The 18,805-nt window shown below is 45.9% G+C and overlaps 2 protein-coding genes across 7 annotated transcripts; one reads left to right on the top strand and one right to left on the bottom strand.

The window, feature by feature from the left end:
- Positions 1–3,981: 3,981 nt before the first annotated feature.
- Positions 3,982–17,931, bottom strand: NT5C (5', 3'-nucleotidase, cytosolic). 3 transcript variants are annotated; one of them, XM_073312033.2, is made up of 7 exons: positions 17,258–17,542; positions 12,921–13,237; positions 11,764–11,864; positions 11,625–11,685; positions 10,674–10,788; positions 5,379–10,575; positions 3,982–4,985 (listed from the first exon to the last, which is right to left on the bottom strand). In XM_073312033.2, exons 2-6 carry the CDS (start codon positions 13,068–13,070, stop codon positions 10,388–10,390), a joined length of 615 nt encoding a protein of 204 aa, XP_073168134.1. In that variant the 5' UTR covers positions 13,071–13,237; positions 17,258–17,542; the 3' UTR covers positions 3,982–4,985; positions 5,379–10,387. The 3 variants fall into 3 exon arrangements, with proteins under 3 accessions (XP_073168134.1, XP_073168133.1, XP_073168135.1); XM_073312032.2 differs by lacking the exons at positions 12,921–13,237; positions 17,258–17,542 and adding an exon at positions 17,567–17,931; XM_073312034.2 differs by lacking the exon at positions 17,258–17,542 and having other exon boundaries at positions 12,921–14,990.
- Positions 5,576–15,229, top strand: ARMC7 (armadillo repeat containing 7). 4 transcript variants are annotated; one of them, XM_073312038.1, is made up of 4 exons: positions 5,576–5,631; positions 6,708–6,802; positions 6,964–7,107; positions 8,738–15,229. In XM_073312038.1, the coding sequence occupies exons 2-4, from the start codon at positions 6,712–6,714 to the stop codon at positions 9,073–9,075; spliced, it is 573 nt and encodes a 190-aa protein (XP_073168139.1). In that variant the 5' UTR covers positions 5,576–5,631; positions 6,708–6,711; the 3' UTR covers positions 9,076–15,229. The 4 variants fall into 4 exon arrangements, with proteins under 4 accessions (XP_073168139.1, XP_073168138.1, XP_073168137.1 ...); XM_073312037.2 differs by lacking the exon at positions 5,576–5,631 and adding an exon at positions 5,640–6,045; XM_073312036.2 differs by lacking the exon at positions 5,576–5,631 and adding an exon at positions 5,640–6,020.
- Positions 17,932–18,805: the final 874 nt, after the last annotated feature.

An 18,805-nucleotide genomic window follows, 5' to 3' on the forward strand; every position in this document is an offset into this window, starting at 1 on the left:
ACTCAGAAAACTGACAGACAGTGATCACTTCTTCCACTACTTGAAAGAAACTCGGGGACGGACGTTAATAGAGCATACCCAAGCAGCAACATTACACAACAGTTTAGGGCAAAGAGTGAAGATACATTTATCCAGAACCAAGTATGGGGAATTGTGTTTTGCTACTCTACTCCTAAATTTCAAGGCCAGCGCCCTAGTTTTTGTTTGGTTTGGCTTTCATACAAGTTGAGACATTTTTCTGGTAAGGAAAAAACCTGGTGTATAGAGTTAAGAGATGGCATATTAAATGAATGATTGGTAACTGACTCAGCTCCTTACTGTGCTGCCATGTGAGACCAGGCTTCATGTCTCTTCCTGTTGGATTAATAAGGCCAGGGATCACAGCTCCTCTTGGATTTTGGCTGATAGTTATTGCTTCACCTTTACAATCTAGCCCTTGTCCTCCTCCCCCATCATTAATCCACATCCCTTCTGCCTCTTTTCTCAACCTAGACTATAAGCTCCTCTGGGCTGGGTCCTTGTATTTATTTGTAAAGGGCCATGCACACTGATGGCGCAGTAGGAATAACAATAAAATGCCCCTTTGGAGCGATACAGCAGAACAGATTAGAACTCAAGCCCTGAGGGTGTTGAGGTCATAAGAAAATAAGGTAACAAAGGTTTCTTTCATTCGACCTAAAGTCACCCACTTATGCAATGCAGCCACAGCTTAATTACCACGTCTCCCCCGAAGCACAACTGGTTTCTATTGACTTCCTAAAGACAGGAAAGTGAAATCAGTTTTAATTATGTCCAAACATTATTGCCTCAGCCAGATTATAAACCACTGAGCACTGGCAGAGCAGGCAAAATTGTCCGGAAATAAATCCACACCTTCCAGCCCCCTCATCCCATTGTCACTGCAGGTCTCATCCACCCTTATGGGCTAAGCACTTTTGCAATATGCCTGTTTGTTAAATTTGATCATAATTGTGAAACATTCTTAAATCTGCACTCCTGATCTGTATGTCATAGCAATAAACATTCTCATAGATATTTAAACAATGTACTCATTGCTGTGGTCCTGTAACAAAGAGTATTGCAATCAGATCCGCACAATGCAACCTGTTGAGTTTAGGCTGAATCTAAAGACACCCATCACTGTGATATCTAAGCATCAAATTCTTAATGAGCATATGCCTGTTATAACCTAAAACTCACTAAATTCCAGCTCTGGTGGCCTACCAACAGAAACCAGTTCCACTGGTACAGATCCTCAGTTGTAAATGCCCTATTAGCAATATTATCCCAACAGATGTTAATGACCCTGTCAACTACCTGGTACTTGGCGCATTCGGCCGTTTAGAGAACATACCCAACAACTATAAGTAAACAGCCAGCACAGAGCATCAGAGTGACATGTTCACAGAGGACCACTCTGCACTAGCTGAAGCTGACAAATGGTCTTCATGGGTAACCAAGTCAAGTTCATTGCTATAAGCTAGCCTGAAGGTGATAAGCACCTGGATTGCCCTGAAAAGAGTCCTGTCACAGAGTACTAGTGTGGTCTGTGAATTCCGTCCCACAATTGCTATGTAAACCTCGCAAGACTCATAAGCCAGGTGGACACAATTAAACCACCTCCACACAGCTTCTCCTTATTAAATGCAAAAAACACTCCCACACCTTCTGGCAAACTTGGGTTTATGCTGAAGCAAGACTACGGCCAGAGGAAACAGAGCTAGCAGGTCTCAAAAAGACAAGCAAAGTTGGGCTCCTCCTCCAGATATTATGGATGGTTTGTTGCCTTATTTCCCCACCAACCTTGCAGTGAATAGCACGAACTGAACAGTGTGCCCCTACAGTATATACGTTCAGCTTCAACTAATGGACACAAGCCATTTCCACAATTCCTTTTCCCTGTTCCTTGGGCAAAACCAATACGTGCCACTGGCCAATGTTCCTTCTAATTCTGTGTACAGAATTACAGGCTGACTGAGCACAGATTTAATACTTCTGAGTGCAGCTCCTTCATCCCTATTCACCTTCTCAGGACGTTTCCTCTCCATCCCCTACATTCAGTCTAACTCTTCTTAATCACTTCCGTCTTCCCGCAATCTTTCTTCATCTCTCTCCTCTCATTCACATACTCTTCCCCGCACCCCCCTTCACATTCATACACTGGCTAGCTCCCTGCACTTACTGTCCCCCATCCCAACATACACACACTCTCCATTTACAGATGGGTAGGGCTTGAAAATACTACAACTACTACCTTAAGGACAGAAGCCTAGTGGACATTAGAAAAAGGATTGCTGGTATACTAGAACAGCAAACCCTCCTAGTAGAGATGCTGCTTATACCACCAAAAGAGTGATTTTGCTGGTTTCCCTTATACCAGTTCCCCGAGTGAAAACCTATGCTGCAGAAGCATGTTTATGCTGGTGTAACTGCAGTGGTTATAGAGTAGGGTTTTTGCCAATATAACAGTGTCATTTAAAAAAAAAAAATCATGCCACTACCCAACACTGCTATGCTGACAAAAGTTTCTTGTGCAAACCTGGCCTATGCCTACAAACATAGGTGAAAATACCTGCACTTTAACACACACAACTAGCCACACTTCTATAATTTTTAAATGATTAGGTGCTGTTTGGGTGCTGCATTTAATTGTAGCAATCATCTTTCTATTTAATCAGTTCATTCTGACTCCTATGCTAAGCCTTGTCTACTGAAGCTCCACTGGTTTAACTTGAATTGGTTTAAAACTCAATTTAACTAACCAGTGTAAATCTGTGTGGACACTCATCAGCTTAAGGCTGTTTAGATCAAATTTAGCTCACACCTATAACTTTACAAGTAATACAAAAAATAAAATATAAATAAGTAAATAATATAGGTGTAAGCTAAACTGACACAAGCCAGGTTTAAGTCCATTTAAGAGTGTTCATACAGAAAGTGGCACCAGTTTAAGTAAACTGGTTTAGACTCACACCTTTAGTTAAACCTGTGCAACTTTGCATTTAGACCAGGACATTGTACTCCTGGCGTAGTTATCTCCTGTCCTTTTGCTAGATGTTCCTCCCCCTCCTGGCTTCACTCCATTTCTCCTTTCCTTTTATAAAGCATGTATCTTGCCGTGCACGTGCTGTTCCCTCTTTTCATTCTCTTTCCCTCCACTTTGCCCTGTTCCCCTTTCTTTCCTTACTTTATTTTCCATTCTCTATCATCTCCTGTATGTTTTCTCTCTCCTTTCTTCTCCCAAGGGTCTCAAAAACTTTATTCCCACATACACACACTCTTATCCACTGAAGCCACAGGTATCCCATGTAATTTTTTTTTACCGTTGTTTTGCAACTCAGCATGTCTAATAATTTACCAGAGTAAACAAACCCAAAAGGGGTGGATGAACAGATTCCATTTCGGTCCAGAGTAGGTCTGAAATTTGTTTTCCTTGTCTACAAGACGGCTGGCCAACACAGTTACAGCCTGGAATGAAGCTGTTTGCCCTCCTAGTAGCAGGCTGGATATAGGATACTGGGCTAGATGGACTACTGCTCTGACCAAATATGGCCATTCTTATGAATGCAGATATTACAGCAGTTTGGGGAAGTAGGACGGGACAGGAGATTTAAAAAATATTGTTGTAAGGAAATACAAAGATAATGAGCGAAAGCCTTATGTGTGGGTAACTCTTCCTCGCATGGGGAAGTTTAGGCCCTTCCTACAGCAATGAAAAGGCTCCTACCCAAGGTTCTCTACTACATGAAGGGTTAGACATTATAGTATTTGTTTATTTACATCTGTAATTTCAAGGGAGAGTGGTCCCTTCATTTTTCAGCATAAAATATAGGGAAGAAAACATTCCAATTAACAGTAAGAAGCCTGCTGTGAATGCCCCACAGAGCAATAAATAACCAGTGGGTTGCATCCAGGGATTGGTCATTTTATGCCTAACTTAAGCTCATCAATCACTCTTAAAGATGACTCATCAGACAGAAGTTTTGTGGTTAAAGTCTTATTTGGTGGTGTGCAACACTATCATGGCAAAAAGAACAGATTACAAAAATCACTTTAGATAATATATACAATATTGTTACATTGAAGAGACCCAGAATTCTGGATACCTCACACCCTACCTGGCAATTAGCCTAGGTATATTACCACCTGTCAGTTATTTTAGCACTTATATAGCACCATTCATCCAAGGATCTCAGAATGCGTCATACAAGTGGGCAAGCATTATTACCCACTGTACAAATAAGAAAGTTGAGGCACAGAGAGTTTTTCTTGATTAGAAAGAGTGGTCAAGTTCAGATCAGGCTTGGCTAATACAGGTTAGCGAAACCTGACTTTTTTTCCTAGTGTAGATGCAGGGTAACATCTTCTAGGCTACAATTTGACTAGCTAAATGTGTCTACAGTAGGAAAAGGGTCAAATTTAGGTTAGGCTCAGCTAGCACATTAGCTAAGTCCAAACTAAACTCAAGTACTTTTCCTAGCGGAGAGAACCCCAGAGAGGTTGAGTACCTTGTCCAACATCACACAAAGCAGATCACTGGCAGAGCTAGGAATTGAACCCACACTGCCAGAGCCCTGATCTGACTAGCAGACACACTGCCAGAGCCCTGATCTGACTAGCAGACCATGATACCACCTGGTAGATATTTGAAGCCATCACTCATGCAGATCAAGGAAGCTGAGGGAGGAAAACCACCAGCCAACATCCCTGCCAGGTTGATGGAAACTTCACGCAGTCAGTGTGAGCCATGTGCAAGAGTTGTATACATATATTCTTCACTTCCGAACACAACTCCCCATCCCCACTGAAGGAGCAGGCTCCCTGGAGCAGAGCATCTCCTTCCCATCACAGCCTACGGGGAAGCTTTCCTCTCTGCCAGCTCAGCCAGCTGCTTCTGGCGCCTCTCCACCACATCTTGACGCTTCTTCTCATAGCGCTCATACTCCCTAGCACGGAGCTCCTCCACCTCAGGGAAGAAGCGGTGCCTGAGACAGAGAAAGATGTCACCGCAGTGAAATGAGCGTGCCCCCGCCACATCCATCTAAGTCCCCCACACATGCTGAGCCCCTCCCTGCCGCCCAAGGCCCCCAGTATCCCCCCAGCTGAGCCCCCCCATCGCTGCCAGCCAAGCCCCCAGTGCCCCCCAAGCCCCCAGTGCCCCCCACACCGTTGAGACCCCCATCGCTGCCAGCCAAGCCCCCAGTGCCCCCCACACCGTTGAGACCCCCATCGCTGCCAGCCAAGCCCCCAGTGCCCCCCACACCGTTGAGACCCCCATCGCTGCCGGCCAAGCCCCCAGTGCCCCCCAATCCCTGCCAGCCAAGGCCCCCCAGCACCTCCCCTCCGCTCTCTGCCGGCCAAGTCCCTCCTCCCCGCACCTGTACGCGAAGGCGGTGGCCAACGCACACAGGATACTGCCGAAGAGGAGGGGCTTTGCCAGCCGCTTCCGCGCCGACATACGGCCCACCATGGCGGGTAGCAGCAAGGCCCCGTTACGCGCCTCGGGGCCTCCCGCCCTCCACAAACGTCACATCCGGCCGCGCGCTCAGCCTGGCCGCCTTTCTGTCAGGGTTGCCCTTACGTCATTTCCGCCCCGCTGCCTAGGTCTCCGTGCGTGTGGCGCTGGGAGCGGTTAGTGGCGCCGCGCGCGTGAGGACAGGGTGGCGGGGGAGCCTGGGGTGACAGAGCCAGGGGCCTGGTAGCAGCTCAGCAGGTCCCGTCCCGGGTCCCTGCCCTCCTAGTCTGTGCCCGGGGCATGTGGGCCGCTGCTGGGCTGAGAGCTGCGCCCCACAGGCCCTGACCCGACCGCCCACTGCTCGCAGGGCCTGGGACAGCGCTGGAGACGGTGTAAGGCCCGAGCTGGATTGCAAAGCAGGTTCCCCCTGTAACTGGTTCAGGAGGCACCTGGGTGGTGACCTGGACCACGTCGCAGTGTTGCCGGCTCTTCTGATTTTCAGTGGGAGTCTTGCAATAATTGGGGGTAGTTCTTAAAGCCCCAGCTCCTGGAGTCCTGTGACTATGTGAGAATCTTTCATTTTTAAAAAGGTCAGATTCTATCCCTAGTTGCGGAGAAAAACATGAAAATGTGATCCAGCCCCAGCCCCTAGTGCAGCCCAAAGGTTCAGAAACCTCAGATTTTTTTAAACCAATCTCATTTTTTTGTGCATCTTGACTCATAATTTTTGAATGTTTGGGATTGGCAATAGTGCATTTTAAGATTAGAGGGAGCTTCTGCCCCATTCAAACTGGCCTCATCTACTCTAGGGAAATCAACATAATAAATCCACCAAAGGTTGCAATGATGGAAACTGGAGTGTAGGTGAGGATCAGGGGTTTTTACCAGCATTCATCTAGCCCTACTCAGAAAAGAGTTAGAAGACACTACAGTAAAAACACTCATGGCTAGTCTATGCTACCACTAATGGAGCTGCACCTATGCTAGACCAAACATGGGACAATTATCAGTTATTCTCAGTGCAGATAAGGAATATTTAAACCCCACTGTAGCTAGCATGGTTCTGATCCAAACATGGACAGGGCCTGAGCTTGTAATCCTGCCACTTGCAGTTCCCTCAGTGAGTCTGAAGGGAGGCAAAAGAAAATCAATTGAATATTTTACACTTATTAAAATGTTTTTATTAACCTTGCAGTGAAACTGGGGCCATTCAGGACATTGTTGTGAACAAAACTTAATTTTCTGTCTCTAGCACCATGTCCCAGAAGCAGCGGGATCTGCTGGAACTGGGGCGGCTTGAATACTTGCAAGCGCTGGTCACCGAGTTCCAGGTAACAGAGAGTCCAGGTGAGCTTATAAACCTTTTTCTTTTTATTAAAGTATATTCCAAATGTCAGGATCATAACTGGCTCATCAGTTGCTGGTTGATTTTTTTTCTTCAGGAATTAGAGAGCCCAGCCCATCTCAGCTGCCTCTTTTGTCACCTAAATGCTGCTTATATATTGCAGAAGCCAAGGAGCAAGTACTGGCTAATCTAGCCAACTTTGCCTACGATCCCAAGAACTACGAATATCTCCGACAGCTTCAAGTCCTTGACCTGTTCCTAGATATGCTCACAGAGGATAATGAGACCCTTGTGGAGTTTGCAATTGGTAAGGAGTGGATTTAAAACTATTTGTAAAATGAACAATAGCAGTTCCAAGCACTGGTTGGATATATCGCTGCTTTGATTCTGTAGTCCACTTGAATTTGGGAGAGAGGATCAATCACACATGACAAGCCATCTGTGGCAGATGTTGAACAAACTACTTAATGCACTGCTGGAAGGCCCTCAGATACTATGGTGATGAGGACAGTATAAAAACCTATATAGAATACCTGGAACAGGTGAGAGAGATCAGGATAGGGGCTTGAGGTGAATTATTTCACGTTAAGGCAAGTCTCCCCTTCACTCCACTAACATGCTGCAGTGCTGAAAAATAAACAAACTTATTTATAAGACTAGGTAAAACCCTGAATATTGGAACAAAAACTCCAGTTCAATGGTAATTTGTAATGCATGTCCCTATTGTAATGATACAGTCATTGAGAACAACTAAGGTTTTTCCATAGAGCATGAGCAGGTCCAGTATTGTTACTATAGCTATTTTTGACAGTTAATCCTCTAAAAGGACCGGTTCTAAATAATATAATGAAGTCTTCTGAGGAATCCCATTAGAGCCAGTCAGGGTGGATTCAATACACACTGGGAGCCAGCCATGCCAAATTCAAATCCTGAATGGTTAGATGATGATGTAATGGCTAAATACACATAGCCCTGTGTACTTACCACAGCTTCCACTGACAGAGCTGCACTGGGGGTGTTATCAATCAAAATGTTGCTAGTATGGCTGCACCCTAAGTGCAAAGTGTTAGTACAGGATACATACTAGTATTTGCACCAATAGAAATAATATTTACAATATCTTAATTAGTATTAATAATGCCATGCTACTTCTAATAGCACCTCTCATAACTAACTAAGCCACAGGCCACTTAAGCCTGTGCAGTACAGAAGGTATTTCTAGGAATCTCACACTCTTTACTGGATTATAGCCACCGTAGAGGTGAAATAAGGCAGTTCCTTAACAGAAAACCAAGTCTTTTAACCAGAGGATTTTTAAATGACAAGTTCTGTTTGTTTAATCTCTTGTGAAAGATGTTACCTCCAACAGCATAGTGCCCCCTAATGTCATATAGGGGAATGAGTGCTTTGGTTGAAAAATCACCTTGACTTCTGAGAATAAACTTAGCCCGGGAGCAGGGGAGACACAGTTTTCCAACTACTATAAAAATATTCTGGGCAGTTGATTCTATATGGGGACAAGGGTCTCAGTGAAGTGCAAACCAGTATTTTGTTTCTGGTATTGTATGTACTTTATACCAGTAATAAGCACATTAAATTGGGTGGAATTAACACCTGTAGTTAGTTCAGTGCAAGTGTATGTATGGACACACTTATATCACAATAGTATGCTCTTGTGAACTAACTTAAGTAGGTTGTTGGGGTTTTTTTGTTTTTAAAGAAAACTGTTAGACTTGCTCTGAACTAACTAAAGGCATAAATGGCAACGATCAGTTATTTTGATCTCAGTTACCATGTAAACAAGTCCTAAGAAAGAGCTGAGGATCCTGGGTGAAGCAATGCCACTTAACCTCAACAGGGAGTTAGTTAGGTATTAGTAAGAGGAGGATCTAAGGTGGTGGTAGCTGGTGCCACACTCCCTCTCTTTTCTATTTCAGGTGGTCTTTGTAACCTCTGTCTGGATAAGACAAACAAGGACTATATTTTGGAGGCAGATGGGGTGGCACCTGTAATAAACTGCTTATCCAGCTCAAATGAGGAGACAGTGATGTCGGCAGTGACTACTCTGATGTACTTGACCATGCCACAGTCTCGCCAGCAGACCACGGCACTCCCGGTGGTGGAGTGCATGTTACGTTTCTCCCTCTCAGCTAACAGGAGGCTAAGCAACCTGGCAAGGGTCTTCCTTGAGGATTATTGTTCTCCTGTGCAGGTGGAGGAGGCCAGGAACCTGAGCAAACATACAGCTGTAGGGATCCCGCTCCCAAAGGACTGATGTAGTGCAGAGCAGAGGGAGTAGCTTGAGACTGTTATTGCGTGAGAAGAGATATTCTTGATTTCATCTTTAGAGCCCCCTCCACCTGCAGGACTGGTGAAACTAGTGAAAGACATTGCTAAAATTCTGCCTCAGTTTGAAAGGGGCAGGTGGGGAGCCAGGACATGGGTCCAGAAGTCAGGATTAGCAGCTAAACTGTTGTTAATACAAAACATATTATGGCTGTTAGAGAGCAGGCCAAGCAATTCCTGAACCATCACCCAAATAACCATTTCTGATGTTACCCTTCCCAGTGTGGTTGTCAGGTAACTTAAACACACAATTCTAACACAATTCTTTTGCATCACCTTCGCCGTAGCTGCAACTATTGCTGCCCGTCTTCTCAATGGTTATAGCTTTGAAATATGTTTAAATCATATGGTCTTTATTTCTCAATAGGAGAGAACACTCCTCCTTCCCCCTACAATTTGCAGTCTGATCACATACCTCAGGACTAAGTATGAGCCAGCATCCTCATACCACAGGCACCTGGCCAGTTAATTAGGATACAGGACTAGCCCTACTGATGTTAAATATCAATAGGAATAATATATTCACCACAACATAGCTGTTGAGAAAGATGCAGATTAAGATTTAAAAGGGAATACTAACAGCAGACTTCAGCTCAGAAGGACAACTGGTCTTGTGGTAGCTTTTGTAAAACTTCCTCTTACGTTCTTTATTAAGTGTAAACTGTTCTGGATCAGACATTCACCAACTACAGCATTTGCAACCTAAATCTTAGCAGCTCATATTAATGCAGGAGAACCAGGAAGTGAAACTATCTACTTTCATTATGAGCCAAGTAGGGTAAAAAGTGGAAGGGTGCTGAACAGCCAGTCTGGCTCAGTATGTGAGATTATTAAAATGGTTAAACTGTTGAAAACAAGATTTCCTTTCCTAACATGATGGTGTCCCTCATACTTACAGCTTCAGGTATTTGAGTGAATGGGCAGAGAGCAGAGTACTTTCATGGAGTTTTACAGCCCTACTTCCTCTTTCTAATTTCTTCATCCTCCCTTCCTGCCAACCCAAAACATGCTACCTAGCGTTATAAAGCAGCTGCTCATCTCTTGTCAAGTTTCTCCCTCCAAACGTCATTAATGACTCTCCATAAAGAGTCAGTAATTTAATTGCAACTACATTTCAGAAATAGTCTAAAGAAGACACAAATCTTAAAAAAATAAGCTTTGTATCTTTGGCCCTTAAAACTGCCCCTACCCAAGTCAGTGCACTTTCTTTAAATGGGATTTCGTTGCCAGTTCCTAACTTATCAGTTCCCATTGGCAGTGAGACTAGCATAGCATTCTTTTTCCACATTGTTTCTGCGTTTGCTTTCCACTATCCCCCTCCAGTCATCGGCCCACGACTGCAGCCGCCTGCGTGGGGTCTGAAGCTCTAGATGCTTGTTATGGCAGCAAGTGAACAAGATGTGTTCCCAGCTTGGCTTAGGCTCCGCACCTGAGAAGAGCCAGAATGGAAAGCTGAAGTTAGTCGTTCTTTTCTCCAAACAACAGTAAATCATCTGCTGTGAAATCTCCACCTCAAGTTTCCCAAACCTTTAATGGTGTCTTTGTCATCAACCAGGAGGTCAGCTGACACAACGGTTTTATCCCGGGTCAGAATCAGTCGCTCCACAAACTTAGGACCCAAGTATTTTTCCACCCAGCTGTACTGTTAGGGGAAGAAGTAGAGCATTAGAAGAATTTTACTTAGTAGCAAGTTTGACTATTTATAGTATAGTGATCTCATGCTACAGGCCCAAATCTCTTCTAGGAGTGTTATGAACCCTGCAGTTGGGCCGTGGTGCGGGCCACTAAAAGGACTGATGTGAACTGTACTTTCAGTGCTCTTCGCTCATGACTGCATTGGGTACCATGAAGTTACACTGGCGTAAAGCAGCATGAGAGGAAGTCAACCTAGGGCATATACCAGGCCCTTCATTATCTAACCCCAAAGTACTTGAGTAACCCCTCTCTCCCTACATTTCTGCCTGGCAGTGATCATCTCTCAATTTAGTCAGGATTTTCTCAGAGGAGGAGCCTCTGGCATGCAGTCCCGTCCCGGTGCAGTGCATTAGAAACCCCTTGGTTGCCTCTGGAGTATGCAGTGAGTCAAGGCAGCGTCTACTTGACCATATTGCATCTGTTCTTTTACCCTTCCCTACTCTTCCCATGCCATTTCTTGCAACTGTGGGTATGAGTTGCTGAAAGTTGTTGTTTGTTTGTCTGGTTTGGTTTTTAAGTTTTATATTCTGGCTTCCATTGCGTAAGACTCAGATGCCTTGCAAAAGGCATGACACAGTACTGCTCCTGGCCTTTTATACTTCCTCTCAGTCTGAAAAGCTGCCACTCATATGGAGTATTTTTGCATGCTGGGCCCTACAGACTTCACAGGCTGCAGCTTGGCTTTGTTCACATTGGTATGGTACTTGGGCATGTACTAACAGTTGAAAGAGGCTAGATTCTGCAATAGCAGTCTTAAAGCGAGGGTAGGGGGAGATCTCCAACCTTCTCCAGGATGCAGTGCTCATACTTCATCAGGGGGCTCGTGCAAATAAAAACTTCAGTGCTAAAAAGAAACAGCCCTGATTAGTAATCATCAAACATGGAGAATATAAAAGAGCTGTGTACTGCAAAGTGTCCTTACTCCTGCATATGGATCATTTCCTGCATGGCTTCAATGGCTCCTGGAATCGGCTCCAACCCCAGAAAGAAGCCAGGTGACTCATAGACACTGGCTACCTTAGCCTGGAAGAGAGATGAGGAGAATTAGCATTTTTTTTTATTGTAGGGTTCTGCATAATAGCTATTGAATTTACCCCAGGGGTGTTATTAAACATCAAAAGGATCTATTTTGTCCACATTTCAGAGGGAGATCAAGTGGCTGAGATAATTGGTAATGGGTTACACAGTCTCACCTACTGGTTGCCAGGACAAATCCAGGCCAAGCAGATAAAGACTGGAAGTTGTTACCATCTGGTGGCCTGTGTGAAGTGAGGAGTTGGATCTCATTCCAGTTCCAAGTAGATATATATCCACCTCATTACAAAAACAAACAAATGTGCCACCAGACGAACACCCCAGACCACCACACTATGATAATTGGCACCCTCAGCAGAGGGGTCAAGGACAGACTGGGACACAGAGACTCAGTCATCCTCATGCTTTGCCACTGATCCTGCCAGACCACAACTGAAGCATACTGGAGGGAGGGTTGCTGTGTTGCTCTCCATGCTGTTGTATATGTGCTCTCTAAAGCCTCAGGCAACAAGATTAAAATGTCTTAAGAGCAGATTCTGGCTTCAGTGTAACAGTTTCCCCATGGTGATAACATCAGTGCAAATTCTATTTTAAGATGTTTAAGTTAGTGGCAAAATGACCAAAGCCAGGAAATTCAAAGCTTAGATAGTTACTTGTACCGTGAGGGTCAGCGTAGGCAGTGTGAAGGCTGGGAAATTAGTCTCTAGAAAGTTCAGCAATGGAGTGGGGTGTTTCTAGCAGTCCTGTGCAATTCAGTGCTAGTGACTGGAGTCCCTCATCCACAGAACCAGTTCAGCAGTGAGAGCAACTGCACAAGCTTTGCCAACCCCATCTCACCTGACCCTGACAATAAAGGTGCCACTTAAAACCAATTGTGGTAGTGGGTTTTGGGAGGGGCACCTGTGCACTGGCAGAGACCCACCATAGGCCAGTCACCACCCACCTGGAACAAAGTGACTGGTTCAGATTTGAAAGACAACAGAGATGACAGGCTTTTCTGAAACAGGGATGAGAGGCTTGTCACTGACTGTTTGTTTCATATACCTGTAGCCAAGGGCCTGATTTTAGAGGCTGAAAGGGACCAGGCAGAACAATGATGAATGTAGTTTTTAATATAATGCAGCCTCCTCCTGTGACTTGCTGCCACAAAGACATTTCAATAATGCAGGGCATTTCCTGGTCCTTAATCCTCATTGCCCCTGCAAGGTAGATTTTATCCTGACTCTTCCAGATAAAGAAATGGAGATTAAAAGCACTTGTCTGTGGTCACTGCAAATGGCAGAACTGGCTCTGAGTCTGGTGAGGTCCTTGTTCCCAGTCTCATGCATAGTTGAGACCATGCTGACTTTTCTTGTCCGTTTCTGGAAGTAAATAAGTGACAGAATTATCACTGTGCTCTGGCCCCTTTGTGCTAGCTAGGTAGGCTGGAGAACAGTAGTGCTGCAAGTCAGGTAGAAGGCCGCTCTGGAGAACACCCAGCTCAGAGACTCTTACACCAGGTGCAGAGCCATCTCCAGCAGCCACAGGAGCAGGGACTGTTCTGGAACAGAGTGGAGGCAGGGAGGGGGTATGAATGAAGGTCCTGGCCAGGACAGACCAGCAGCCTGGTGATTCTGCTCCCCTGCTCATTGAAGGAGGGGAACAAGTTACAGCAGCCCTCATTTGCATGGGGGGACTCCACTGGCCCCCACAGCCCATTAGTATGGGAGCACAAGCTGCTTCCCCCTTGCTCCTGGTGCCTGTGTTCCAGGCACAGGGATGAGCCTGCTTGTAATAATATCAGAGTTTTATCTGCTTCTATTCCACGCTGTCCCTCCCCTGCCAGAAACAGGACACTCCTAGTCAGCTCCACAACTGACAGTTTTCAGGGTGGGGGAGAGAGGGGAAATTTACTGCTCATTTCTCAGCAAAAGGAGCAAGAGGCAGTGTTTTCATGCAGCTGCCCGAGCTGTGATGATGTGGGGAGGAGGGGGAATAACATGTGACAAAGACATTTTGCAGTTAATGGAAACCAGACCTTTAAAAGGAACAGAGGAAGCTTTTGACCTACATCCAGGCAGGGTTTAAAAGAGTGATCATAAGCTAGGAGAAAGTTCACTTTCAGAGGAGAATCGTTTAAGGGTAGCAAGGGCCTGAAGTGAGGCAAAGGCACAGAAAAGGTGAGTTAATACAGCTGTACTGTATGGTTTGCTATATGGTTCAGAGGCACCTTTGTCCCCTACGAAGAAGCTACACTGCCTGAGGTGGGGGTACAACCCTCCATTCATTTAGTGATGTGCTTCCTCCTCATTTAAAACACAGCAAACAAAATTAAAAGGGTCATTCATGCACCTTTTAGTTGGAAATAACTGGTCTGCATCCAACTCAACTTTTTTTTCTTTTTTTTTTTTTGGTAATTGACTTAAGACTGGGTGGTTGGTCAGTGACCTGGGTGAAATCACTTGGGGAGTCTCAGTGCTGGTGGTAGCCGAACGCTACTCACATCACAAAACCCACCACCACTCTTCACCCTCTCGTTAGCAATCACAATAGTCTAAAGGATTGAATAGAATGTGGGGACTAAGCTCCCACTCACACTTTGGGTAGGTTTACATGGGAGCTTGGGGTGTAGTTTCCAGCTCCAGGAGACATACATGCACTAGCCCTGATTGAGCTGGTGTTCTAAAAATAGTAGCTACGGTGGCATGAGTGTTGGGACAGGCTAGCTGCCCCAAGTACATGCCTAGGGTTTTAGACAGGATTGTACTTGGAGTGGCTAGCCTGTCATGCCACTTGCCTGCATTGCACTCACTCTGCAGCAGCAGCTCAGCTCCTCAGGTTTGGTCCGACAGCTCTTTCATCACCAAATTTTAGTGAGTGGTATTGCGTCCTGGTGCGCCATGTCACAATACAACTCAGTTTGGGGGCCTGCAGCAAACTGCCCCCTTCTCTTGGCTTCCCCAAGTTGTTGTTTGTTGAGTTATTTTTTTAAATACTTATTGCAACTCTAGGTATTCTTGTTATGTCTGCAGATGTCAAATCCTTTTATTGAATCTGGCTAAGCTAGGATCCAGGTGTTGTATTGTGAACACTTGTCAATTGAGAAGCAGAACCCAGATCGTTTCACACAGACAACTTGGCAGTCAAGTACAGTAAAGAGAAAGGAGTTAAACACAAATAACTTTTAAAAAACAAAGCATTTACAAAGTGGAATTAGGTCATCTTATATTGTGACCATTAATAGAAAGGAAACAACATTTAATATTAAAACAAGAATTAACAACTAAAACTTGGTAGTAGGCAATGGTTAAAGTTCAGAACAAATGGACAGTTAATAAAATACCTATTGATTAGGCAAGGATTAAAATACCAAACATTGACATTTAAACACCAAAAGGTACAAAATGGGATTCAGTAAAGGGGCAGAGTGGATTATTTAAATATGGAACTAAGACACGTGCCTATCATCAAATAAATTAAATCAGCGTAGCAGCTAGTACCCCCAGTCATGCTAGGTGGGGTACAGACACATACAAAGACATGGTACCCGCCCTGGGGCAGAGACAGTTTCTTCTTACATGCATGTACAACACCAAGCACATTTTGAGAACAACCACAATTAAAATTAACAGTAATCAGATGGTAACAGCTTTCTTTCATCCTGACCTCAGCTGGATTCAAACCAGTGATCTAGAGGGGACTGACTCTGTATCCCACTGGCACCCATGAGTTTTGGGGGCATGGGCAGTATTGGTATGGATCAGTAACAGGCTGACAGACCCACAAAAAGGCCACAATCCATCTTGCCACCATGAGGTGGATTACAGACTCACCACATAATAATGTATAGGCTAGCAACACGGACGAGCACTTAGCCTACTAGAAGAAAAATGTTTGCCCCAAAGCATTTGGATACCAGGGTCAGATTCACTCAGAGAACAAACTATTTTCATTTCAATTGGGTTGGGATCCTATTTACTTGAACGTAGGGGACAAGGAAGGTGCCAAAAAGTTTCTAGTATGACATTGTGCATCAACTATGAGAAAGGGACCGAAAGACTTTTTCCATTGGACCATATGAACTGGAACCATAAACTCACTGAACATTAAATCCCACCAAATGAGGGTAAATCCATCCTCATCATCGTAGTCACTCGTGCTCCACACCTGAACATAGCCATTATATGAACAACATACCCTCATATCTCAGTGTCTGTACTTTGACCCGTTAACCTTTTTCCCCCAGTCGGGGATATTGCAGATTATGTATTCCTTACACCATCCGATCCTAAATCTAACTTTGCACCTCTTGATAATCTGTACCTTATTCCCTGATAACCAGAAACTTCTACGCTTAAACTCTGTACCATTTTTTTATCATCTTCATAAAATTATTAAATCTGTTAAAAATAGCCATGAACTACAAACAAGTGAATAGCCTGATCAGATTAAACCTATGAAAAATCAGACCTGAATTGAGTGATCCAAGTACCTAGTTCTGGTGACAGAGAAAAAGAGGAACATGAATAATGGTCTTTTAACTGCCAGTTACAGGCATGGGTGGTTTTCTAGCCTATTTGGGACTTTAAAAATAGAAGCAGTGGATGTCTCAGGGAAGGTATGGGATGTGATTTGGTCCAGCACTCCTCTTACTATCTGTAGAGGGCATTAAATATTCTGTAAAGAAAAGAAGGCTTCAAATCCATGCTCCTAGTAGTTTTATTCTTTAATGTTTACAGTTTACTTAAAAAACAAACAAACACACAGCCACAACTCTCATTTTCCTCTGAATGCATGGGATGAAGTGGGCTGTAACTCACAAGCTGATGCTCAGATAAATTTGCTAGTCTCTGAGGTGCTACAAATCCGCCTTTTCTTCTTGCGGATACAGACTAACAGGGCTGCTACTCTGAAAACTCTCATTCAGTATCCGACATTAGGGGAATCCACCAAAGGCAATAGTTTAGGCTACTGGAAGCTTAAAAGATCTGGGTTCATTTGCAGCTTTAATACATTGTTTCCCGTAGCTGCTCTGTGCACTGCAGTTCCCTCCCCAGTACCCCCATCCCAGGTCTGGGGCGAGACTCAGCTAACCTCTATAGCGTACTTAGAGATCCTTGGATGGATGGTTTCATTACCGCTGCTGTGTAGCAATAACAGGTTGTCCGAGTGGGTGAATGAACGCAATGATGATGCTATAGTGGACAGATTTTCAGCTGGAGTATATTTTTACTGGCTGTGGCTGAGTGAGGAGGCAAGACTGTTCGTCCCGTCCCCGTCCCCCCCATCTTGGGAAGGGGCTGGCACGCTCACGGTGAGCCGATTATGCTACAACTGAAGGTTAACAGTGGTAGCATTCAACAATCCTCTCTACTACAGGGTCGCCTCCATTTTGCCCTTACCGGTAGTCTAGGAACAGCGCATTTCTCGCTCTCCACTAAAGCGGAGAGAACTGCTCAGTTGCCCCAAACGACACTCACGCTGCGCTCCTTCTGGGTTTGCTCTAAAGCCGATCCGCTGGGGTCGGACCGCCCGCCTTGCTCGGTGACACACCTACCCCGCATGACCACTCCCCCGCCCCGGCAGCCCGTCTGCCCAGACCGGGCACGCGGCCCCCGGCCCGCCGCGCAGTGCAGCGCACCGGCCAGCTGGGCGGATACTTCTGCCCACGCCCACTGCCCGCGACCCAGCTCCAGCCCCCGGCCTCTCACCGCCAGGTCCTCCCGCAGGCGGCGGTACTGGTCGCGGACCGAGAAGCCCCTCCGTTCCGCCAGCTCCACGTGGGGCTCCCCAGGGTAGCGGGCGAGGAAATGCCGCAGCACGCCGCCCTCGAAGTCCGCCAGCACCCCGTCCATGTCCACCAGCACGCGGAGGCGGGACGCGGTCGACCCAGCCATAGCGCTCGGGGCCGGCTGCCGGGTCTAGACTGGAACCCACGCGGTAGCAGCCGCCTCCTAGAGCCCCCAGAGGCTGTTAGTCAATAGGACTGGGCGGCGCTTGTCTTTATGAATATTCATCCGTCCCTGGCAAGCCGCCGGCGGCAGGGATCTGAGCGCTCGCGGCCCTGGGGGCTGCAGTGAAGCCCGGCCGGCGGGGCGCGCAGGCGGGGTTCCCAATGGATGGATGGATTCACGGAAGAGGCTGGGCTCCGGAGCAGCGAGTGGGGAAATCCTCCATCGCCGCAATCCGCTCCTGCAGATCGTGCCGAAGCTCAGCCGGGACCGGGTGCTCACCCGGGCCAGGTCCTGCTGGGGGGCTAGGACGTGGGGCTCGGGAGGTAGCAGGCTTGGCCAGATCAGTTGTGGGAGTGCTTTCTTGCCCATGCCTCTCCTGAAGTCATTAAACCACCAACCAACCCTGTGCTCCTGCAGCTGCCTGAACTTTAGGCCTAACCCGTTTCAGGCCTGGCTTCCAGGAGGCCCCACACTTCGTAGAGAAGAGAACTAGAGCTTTTCACCTACACAAGCTGAACCCATCACTGTTTGACCTAGCTGCACTATCCCTTCATGGGGCAGACTGAGAATTAGGAGGAGAGCAAACAAGTTTAAGTCTTTGCCCTTCCACAGCACTTGTTGAAGAGTCTCAACATCGTTACTTGACTTTTCCTAGTCTGTCCCAAAATCCAGTTAAGTTCTGATTTTAACACTGTTTGTTTTGCTCTTTCTGTGTGTAACACATGCCTGTATAGTGATGGAAGAGCAGGCTTGTGCTAAATCTGACCACTGCAAAGGAACTTCAAAGTGATGAAGCTAGACAAGGAATACTAGAGCCCCTTTTCTCTGTTCCATTTGAAAAAATTAAGAGGTTAGCATATATATATAAGAGGAAAAAAATAGCAACAAAATAAGTCTTGATATGCTTGCCTCTGGACCATAGTGATTGGTATCAAATTGGTCCATCAGCCACTTACTTCCCTTCCCCTCCCCTCCCACAGGAAAATGGCTGCAGAG

This window comes from Lepidochelys kempii, chromosome 14 (genome assembly GCF_965140285.1).
Source record: "Lepidochelys kempii isolate rLepKem1 chromosome 14, rLepKem1.hap1, whole genome shotgun sequence".
Taxonomy (NCBI): Eukaryota; Metazoa; Chordata; order Testudines; family Cheloniidae; genus Lepidochelys; species Lepidochelys kempii.